This window comes from Arachis stenosperma, chromosome 6 (assembly GCF_014773155.1).
Source record: "Arachis stenosperma cultivar V10309 chromosome 6, arast.V10309.gnm1.PFL2, whole genome shotgun sequence".
Lineage (NCBI taxonomy): Eukaryota > Viridiplantae > Streptophyta > Magnoliopsida > Fabales > Fabaceae > Arachis > Arachis stenosperma.
The window spans coordinates 5,685,294-5,694,699 of record NC_080382.1 but is presented as its reverse complement, the minus strand read 5'-3'; the positions used below and the strand labels follow the sequence as shown (position 1 = coordinate 5,694,699).

The window sequence follows — 9,406 nt, the reverse complement described above, 5'->3', positions numbered from 1 at the left end:
AAGAAGTAAGAATACCAGTAATAAACGAGTAAAACAACTAATGAAAAGGCAAAGAGAATAACGAAGAAATATCGTTTGGGTGTATTTTCTATAATCGTTTGGGTGTATTTTCTATAATCGTTTGGGTGTATTTCTGAAGTTCTATTATTTTCAAAACGATTTCAAAGTTTGATTTCAGAAACCATGAAAATCGAAAAAAAGAAGCAAGAATACCAGTAATAAATGCAAGTAAAACAACTAATGAAAAGGCAAAGAGAATAACGAAGAAATATCGTTTGGGTGTATTTTCTATAATCGTTTGGGTGTATTTTCTATAATCGTTTGGGTGTATTTCTGAAGTTTCATTATCTTCAAAACGATTTCAAAGCTTGATTTCAGAAACCATGAAAATCGAAAAAAAACGAAGCAAGAATACCAGTAATAAACGCAAATAAAACAACTAATGAAAAGGCAAAGAGAATAACGAAGAAATACATGGAGGAGGAGGAAGAAGAAGAAGAAGGAGAAGAAGAGGAAGAGGAAGAGGAAGAGGAAGATGAGTTGTTAATAATCCACGGTGAGTGAAGAAGAAGAAGAAGAAGAAGAAGAGGAAGAGGAAGAGGAAAAGGAAGATGAAGATGAGTTGTTCATAATTCATGGTGAGTGAAGAAGAAGAAGAGGAAGAGGAAGAGGAAGAGGAAGAGGAGTCGTTCATAATTCACGGTGAGTGTAGCGCTTTGGAAATTAAATAACGCATTAAAAGACTCTAATGTGTAGCAACTTGTAAAACTTGTAAGTCAAAAAGACTTGTATGTGTAGCAAGCCTCTAATAATAATAGTTTCAATATAAAAAAAGAATAATAAAAAAAAACTCCGAACAAAAACGAGATATTTTAAATTATACTACTACATGTAATATAATTTGTTGGAAGTTACGATAATGAAACTGGATATGGTTTATGTAGATTTAAGAAAAAAGATATTTTCATTTTTATTTCTTTCAAAATATGTTGTGAAATACAAACACATACATATATACATATGCCATAGAGATTTTTTTTATAAAAAATGTTATATATATTATTTTTGTATTTTTTATATTTTTAATATTAAAATAATTGATAAAAAATAAAAAAATAATTTATCTTTAATGTAATATTTAAAAGTCTACATCTATTATTTGTTTTTGAAAAATTATTATTTATATATTAAAATTAATTATTATATACTACTAGAAAATTAGTTATTACAGACGGATATTTCCGACGGATTTTATCCCACTGAAATACAGACAAAATTTTAGAAGGATTTTTTTGTCGGAAAACAAAAAAAATAGATTAGCATAAATTACAGACGGAAAAGAGAATCCGTCTATAATTCTGTCGAAAAAATTAATTTTTTTCAGTGAAAAATGGTTACAGACGGAAAATTCATCTGTAATTATATAGACAAAACGCTGCGTTTTTACTAAATTATTACAGACGGAAAATCCGTCTGTAATTTAAATTTTCCGTCGGAAACATTGAGAACCCTAATCCCTTAAACTCTTGGAACACCATTCACACTCCATTCACACGCTGCATAACCATTCGCCCTCATCCCCCTTAAACTCTTCGCCGCTGCAGCCACCGCAGTCTCTGCCACCGCCGCTGCAGCCACGCAGCCCCCGCATCAGCCATTGCAGCTCTCCGCAACCCCACAGCCTCGCAACCCCACAGCCTTCTCCTCTGTTCGAGCGCTCTCCTTCTCTCTGTGTCGCCGTTGTGTTTCTGCCACTGCCCTTCCTCCTCGCTTTCATTCACGAGTCATGACCGTTCCTTCACTCCTCCATTGGAAGTAGATCTGAAGAGCCACGAACCGAGGTGTCGCATGTTCCTCCATCAGAGTTCCTTGCTGTCGTCGACAATCACATTGTGCCCCTCCTTCCACACCTCCTCCATACGCCATTTTTCCTTTATTTCTGAGGTAAGATTTGAGATTTTTTTTCCTATTTCTTAGTTTTAATTTTTTGTTTTTGTTCTTGGTGTTTCTTCTGATGAGTTTTCTTATTGTGTTGTTATTGTTATGTTCAACATTTTTTTTGAGGGATTTTGCTCAATGTTAAGGTTCTTAGTGTTGTAACATTTATGATTAGTGGAAAAATAGATTAAAAAACTGAATAAAGTGTTGGTGAGACATCTCCAGACAAGAAATTAAAAGAATTAAAGCTTACTGAAGATCAATCATATGTTTAACTGTTAGTTGTTTATGAAACTACCATAAGCTATTGAGTTTTTTGGGCCAATTGAGATGCTATAATATCTTTTATCATGCATCTGTTATAAATAAAGTGGAATTCTTCTGTTGAAAAACTGCATGCTTTGGATTTTAGAGACTCTTTTTTCTTCAATTGATTTATATTTCTTTCCTTTACTGATTCGTTTTGCTGTATACAAGAAAGAACTTCCATGTTATAGTATGGCAAATAATTACTTGAAGAACATATTAGAAAATGAAGGACTCATTTAGGATCATTTTTTTGTTTGGATTTCTAGTTTTCTTCTAAACCAAAAAGGAAAAAGAATTTACATCCAAGGTTTATCATAGAAGTATTTAGTATTCTAAACTAAAACAATAACCTTTCACAATTTGGATATGGCTATGCAGTTTGACTCTCCCTTGAACATTAAACATGCAAGTATTCTAATCTCAGGCCATTTCATTTTGGTTACTTGAATATTTCAATCTTTTCTTGTTTCATGAATTATCTAATCATACTAATCTATAGGCTGATATTTGATCATTGGCAATCGCAGTCATGGTAGTTAAATCTATACTAGTATTCTAATCTCTGGCCATTTCATTTTGGTTGGTTGAATATTTCAATCTTTTCTTGTTTCATAACTTATCTAATCACACTATTCTATAGGCTGATATTTGATATTTGGGAATCACAGTTATGGTAGCTAAATCTATACTAGACTGATTTGCTGTGTTTTTGTAGCTATATTTATTTGAACTAAGAACAACATACTTACTAAGTTAATATTATTGTCATGAAAGCCAATGAAACTTTGTTTTGTCTTCTTTTTTTCCATGTGATTTCATACGTCTCGCTCTAATGTTTGCAGGAGAAGTCAAGGTTTCGCTTTAAAGGCTTCTATGGGGTCTTAAACACTTGTTAGCTTATTCCCAAAACTATTTATGTTCCAACATTGATACTTTTTCAATTCTCTTTCTCTCCCTATTCTTTCATCTGCATGAGTTGATACCTTATGGAGTATAGAGAATTGAATAGTATAACTTTGTGGACATCAGAATGCTTAACTGTTAGTGATTGTTCACGTTTGATGTTTTCGATATATGGCTACCAAATTTGAAGTTATTCACTTGTTCATCTACAGGAAGACCGGGAAAACGTGTTGCGTGCAAGAGAGTCAGGCAAAGGAGTCTTAACTGCTCCCATCAGGCTGCTCAAAACAAATCGTCTAGGCATTATCCTCACATGTGAAGTTTTCCATGTTGGCAATTGCTACTTAAAATGGTTAGAGCTATGTATGATTTGAGAAATAAAGTTTTTGTTTCTTCATATTAGTTTTTCTTTTGTGCATGTAAAATTCGAGATCTATAACTTGGAATAGAGGTTGTGGCTAACGAATATAATCCTGAATTTCAGAGGGGTGTTTGTAAAAATTGTTTGCTTGCATGGTTGGATTTGATATCTTTGATAACTTGGGGGAATGATGGATATTGAAGAAGAGAGCCCCATGTCTGGGTCCTTAAAAGCCATGACTCTAATGATGGGAAGGGGTTTTAGCCTTTTTATTTTTTTAGCCTTTTGGGATTAACATGTTGAAAGGGGTTTTACCTTGATGCCCTGTTTTGCATTATTATTATTATATAGAACTCAATGAATGTCATGGGGATTGTCATTGTGAGAAAGCATGTCACTAATATTTTCCCCAAATGACATAATGAGCAGTGAAAAATAAAGCTCACAGAATGAGGATTTGTAAGGTTTAGAATGAAATATAGATGAGAAAAAACAATGCTTTACCTGCTTTAAGATGTTGAGTCCTCATGGAAACTGTCTCCTGCCATCAACTTGAATGGTGAATAAGCTATTAGTTTAAAATTGGAAAAATAAAAGTAAGAATGAATATGATGTTGGAGTTACATATTTTCCCATTTTATTTTCCCAAAAAGGAGTAGTCCCTAAGGATCTTGCTCATAAATTGTCCTCGCTGAGAAATCAGATAGCATTGGTTGCTGAAGATACTGGTGCGTATAAATTTTTTATGTCACCATTGTTGTCATGATTTGGTGGCTAATTTTTTGTGCATAGCATTTTTTCTTTTTCTATTAATGTACCCGGAGACATTTTCCTTAGAGGAATTAAAGAACAAATCTAAGAGGGTATGTAATTCACAAAATATTTTTATGTTCCATAATGAGTCTACCTTTTTCAACCATTAACATGTACAAATTTCTTTAGGAATGAATGGTAATGTAAAACTTATTCCAGATTGAAGGTTGGGTATGAATTGATGCAGGTGGATCAGCCATTGCTGAATTGAAGAGAGCTTTGAACGAATACTTATCTCTTCTGATTGGTCTTACCAAGAAAGGTTTCACAAATTAACATTTACAATGTTTCCTTCTATGTTCTTCTCACTATCTCTAAAGTGTTATTAACTTTCTTGTGTTATAGAGCATGGCCTTAAGGGACTAATTGAATTCAAGTGGAAAAATCTTGAAGATTTTCGGCAAGTATGAACACATCATCTACCTCATTCTAAATGATTATTAATATTTAATTTTTTTTTATGGTACATCCATCAGTTACATATTCCATTATTACTATCAATCTTTTGACAGAGAGATAAATTTCCTCTGTCCTGGCTTCTATCTGCACTCTATTTTTTATTAAAATTCTAAAAATAATAAAAAATAAATAAATTGAAAGATGTAGATATAATTGATGACTCTAAAATGATCTAATAGAAAAATAATAAAGATTATGAAATTTTTCTAATTTTTACTTTTTCTTTCATAAAATTGTAAAAATAAAAAATAAAAATTCAAAGCAAACATATATTTAGATTTTATGCGACAGCTATTTCACAACAAAAGTACATAAACACAAGAAATACAAATGTTTTAAATAGACAGAGACGGAAATCTATTTTTAATTTACCAAATCTATTTTTAATTTACAGATTGATAATAATGTAGCTGAAATTTAAGTTTCTTAATTAATTGTTTTCATTCTTTTTTTTATTATTCATTGTTTTCATTCTTTTTTTTATTAATTGATGAAATCTATTTTTTTTATTATTCATTGTTTTCATTCTTTATTTTATTAATTTGATAACCTGTTTTTTATGTAATAGTTATGAACCTATTTGACACCCGATTATTATTAGGTTGCAGATGACACTCATGGCAGGGCCATAATAGATGAATTACAGGCTGATGGTGTTGATACATCTTTTATAGTGATAAACTAACTGTTTGCAATCTCCATGAAGCTTTTTGTTTCTGTGATCTTCAGTTTCTAGTCTTGCAGTTATCTGATTTGTTTCTAGTCGTTGGTCGGTAAATTACTCTTTATTATGCATGTGTAATTTATCTTATTGTGTTATCTACTTCTCTTTTATCTGCAGGTATCCGAGGAAGGGACTTCACCATTTACTTATATCATTGTGGACAGTCAAAAGTAATGATCATTCTAACTATTGTCAAACTTTATTGAAAATTTGACCTATATAGTACTCTCAATTCATTACTTACTCTCTTGATTGTTTTGACTCATTGTACTAATCCTATCTACATATGGCTACACCATCTTTCTTTATTGAGTAATTTGGTTATCTGAATTTCAGAAGGAAAATAAGGGCATTGATTAGTTTACAGCTGAGGACAGTACTTATGCTAAATTTTGATTATTTAAGTTTTACAGCTAAGATATTTTTTCATATACAAACTTTTCAATCAAATGTCTCAGTTGGCAATGATTAGAGAAAGCAATCTAATATAGTGAGGCTGGAAGCTCTCGGAATATCATCATTGTTGGGTTATCATTGTTTTTCTCTCTTTCCATACCTGCCTACTTTCAACAATATGGTCTCTCTCCATCCAACATGTCAGTGCCGAATTATTTCCAGCCTTATGTTGTGGCTTCTCATGGACCTATACAGAGCAAGAATGGAGGGGTATGTCTTTCTCATGTTTTAACAAACCTTATGCTTGCATTCTTGGTGTCAAATTTTGTGAAAAAGATATTCAGAAGTGTCATTGTCTATTTCATCTGTTGGGGTTACTGCAGTAGATAAAATTGTTTCACTGCCTAAATATCTGAATGATTTGGTGAATGGAAGTAAACTAAAATAATTTTCAATAGGGAGTAGTTATTTGCAGTTTTCTGTTATTTGGTTTTGACTGTATATTTCGCATCATTGACATTCTCCTGCCTGCTCTTATTTAATTAGTAATTGCAGCATAATCATCTTTTCTTTTTTCCTTTTTTTTATTTTTATTTTACTGGTACTACATTATATATTGTTAATGTGTGTGTATATGTTTATATTTTAATATGTGGGTTCATGTGACTTGTGAATTCAAAATCCGGTGAAAGATACTATATATATATATATATATATAGCTTTAGTTTTGCAATGGGCCTGTTCGTTTGCACTTGAATGCTTTCTCTAAACTACTATGCTCCAATTATTCAGGGTCAAGTTCCTAAAATAACACGATATTGGTTCATTTTGCAGCTGATGTTGGTATCTCTGGCTACCACCTCTTTGATTTACACTATTGATTGTTATTATTATTACCTTTATTATTTAAGCTTTTTGTACTTATTACCTTTATTATTTACCCTAGAATGAGTGGACCTTTGTCGTCATATTTAGTGGGCTTTTTTCCTCCAACTTACTCATTCATCTTCTGTCCACTATAACAGGTCTGGAGAATGGGGAGGTCATTTGACATTGCAGGCAGCTGCTGATAAGGTTTGTTGCTGTGTTCCAATACTTTCCTGTGTAATGCTATCAAGTATCAACTAATTATTAATTTATCTTTTTCCCTTTCTTCTTTGAGCATGCCCCTTGCTTGGACCCTGCATTATGCGGGATGCTTGTGTACCAGACTTTAATACCTCTTTTTATTTTATAATTTTGGTATTGGAATAATTTTTGCTAATTGTGATGATTGAGTTTTATGCATGAATTAATTTTTATAGTTTGTTATGGCACAGTTGCATCTATGATTAACTGTTGCTGGCAGTAGCTAACTAAATGATACATCTGCATGGAATTAAATAACTTCAAACTGTTATTATGCTTGAGATTCCTTCTTCAGGGTCAATGGCTAGTCCCTTAAATTATTAATTTGTATATATCCCCCTTTTTCTAGAAAGCTTATCTAGTTAACTTGTGATCTTGGTTGAATCTTTTCAGGTTTGCTATGCAGAGATATTTGCTCTCATTCCCTAAGAATTGGATCTCACTCAATCTGACAAATAACTTGTATGCATGTTTGTTTTTATGCATTCTGTGCATGACCATGATTGAAGAGCAAATCTCTTAAATGTGAGTGTTCCTGAAGAACAAATTAAATGTGCTTCAAGAGCATGCAAGCATCTCTCTCTCTTGCAGTTCTGTTTTAAAGTTGTGTTTTTGTTATCCTCCTTCACTTTTTCTTAATCCTATAAAACATTGCTAGGCTTCTGAAATCTGTCCATATCCTATTTTTTGACACCAGGGAATTGCATATGCTCAATCCAATGTAAACAAATCAAAGAAGAAGAACTAGATGAACAAATACTTTCAAGTTTCAGCCACACAAGAGTCTACCATGAAGTGAAGAATCATGTAACTCAGATTAGATTGGAGAGTTTAAACTTTAAAGAGAGCATGAGGAAATAGTTTTAAAATTTAGGCTGAAAGTCCTGCCCTTCTCTGTTGTAGTTTAAAAGAAATTTTGGGGTATTTTTTTATAGAGACAGTGAGATATTGAATAATGGTGTTGAAAAATAACATCCAATTTTATAGGTATCATGTAATGAATATTATGTTTATCTATGTGATTTTTGGCTTTCATTTTTTCAATTTACAGTGTGTTTGATGGAGTAAATTTAGAAAACAAATCTAAAGTATTTATTTTCCAATAGAAAAATTAAAAAAATTTTCTATTTTACCTTACTGACGGATTTACAGACAGATTTTCTGTCTGTAATCATGATTTTCCAACGTTTAAATTACAGACGGAAAATCTGTCGAAAAATCCGTCTGTAATTACAGACGGAAAATCCGTCTGTAATTACAGACGGAAAATCCGCTTGAAAATCCGTCTGTAATTACAGACGGAAAATCCGTCTGTAAGTTCGTCGCCTTCAGGAAATGGAGGGAGAATTTACAGAGGGAAAATCCGTTGGTAACTGGTAAAAATCCGTCTGTAATTTTTTGACGGAAAAAAAATCCGTCGATAAATAATTTCCGACAGGGCTTTTACAGAGGGACAAAATCCGTCGGTAATTTCGTCGGTAACCAAAAATCCGTCTGTAATAAAGACTAAATCTGTCTGTAAATCTGTCTGTATTAATCCATGTGCATCTTACATCTGAATATAAATAAAATCTATAAGCTCAGTATAGTTTCTAAAAATATACCATTTATTTATCCACAAAATGTTATTTAATATTTTTGCAATAAGCTTATTTTAAAATAATAACCATACACATTAAAATAATTATCGAAAAAAAGATTATATTTTCGTTAACACTTTTTTCTTTCTTGCTTTTTTTCTTTAATCAAGCAAGAGAAAAAAAAAAATCTCTTAGTTTATATCACTTTTTTTCATTTCTTCTAAGCAATACATATATATATAGGACGGAGAATAGTTTTTTTTCCCTTTCTTTTTAAGTGTTTATTTACATAAAATGCCGTCTTTTCATTTATAATTAAATTAATAATATTTCATGCATTGTTATTAATAAAATTCAAAATCATTAATATTTTCAAATATTTCATTCAATATATATTATGATATATGTTTCTTAATTAAATGTTTATTTATTTAATTAAAAATAAATACTTGAGATCAATTTTAAGACTGGGAGAAATTTTCTCCCGAAAAGCTTTTAGCTAGGAGAAACCGAATGTGTTGATCCTTTAATGTTGCTCTCGAAGCCATTGTCTTTTGTTATCCATGAAAAACACATGGCAAATATTGGTTGAAGATGAGTAATGTTATTTTAACAGATCGTATTAAGTAGATATTAAAATGAGTCATAAAATACATATTAAAATATAAAATATATATTAAAAATAAATTAAATAATATATATTTGTGTATATTTATAAATAAATATATAATATATAATTAATTTTAATGTTTAATTTTAATATATAAATAATATTTTTATATTTTTACACCTTAA

General features: G+C 31.0%; 1 protein-coding gene across 9 annotated transcripts; it reads left to right on the top strand.

Moving 5' to 3' along the window:
• The first annotated feature begins 1,531 nt into the window (after window positions 1-1,531).
• On the top strand, window positions 1,532-8,055 carry LOC130935861 (uncharacterized). 9 transcript variants are annotated; one of them, XR_009067982.1, is made up of 9 exons: window positions 1,532-1,944; window positions 3,363-3,502; window positions 4,512-4,586; window positions 4,670-4,728; window positions 5,385-5,677; window positions 5,966-6,173; window positions 6,929-6,977; window positions 7,425-7,556; window positions 7,729-8,055. XR_009067982.1 is itself a non-coding variant. In XM_057865766.1 (4 exons), exons 1-4 carry the CDS (start codon window positions 6,082-6,084, stop codon window positions 7,890-7,892), a joined length of 321 nt encoding a protein of 106 aa, XP_057721749.1. In that variant the 5' UTR covers window positions 4,735-6,081; the 3' UTR covers window positions 7,893-8,055. The 9 variants fall into 9 exon arrangements, 1 of the variants encoding a protein (XP_057721749.1); XR_009067981.1 differs by adding an exon at window positions 3,090-3,138 and having other exon boundaries at window positions 5,625-6,173; XR_009067980.1 differs by having other exon boundaries at window positions 4,484-4,586; window positions 5,625-5,677; window positions 7,729-8,053.
• The last annotated feature ends 1,351 nt before the right edge of the window (window positions 8,056-9,406 follow it).

Bases quoted from the DNA above. Each gene is read 5' to 3' on its own strand.
- LOC130935861 (XM_057865766.1), top strand. From the start codon at position 6,082: ATGGTCTCTCTCCATCCAACATGTCAGTGCCGAATTATTTCCAGCCTT. The intron at 6,174-6,928 runs GTATGTCTTTCT...CCACTATAACAG, and splicing joins TACAGAGCAAGAATGGAGGG to GTCTGGAGAATGGGGAGGTC.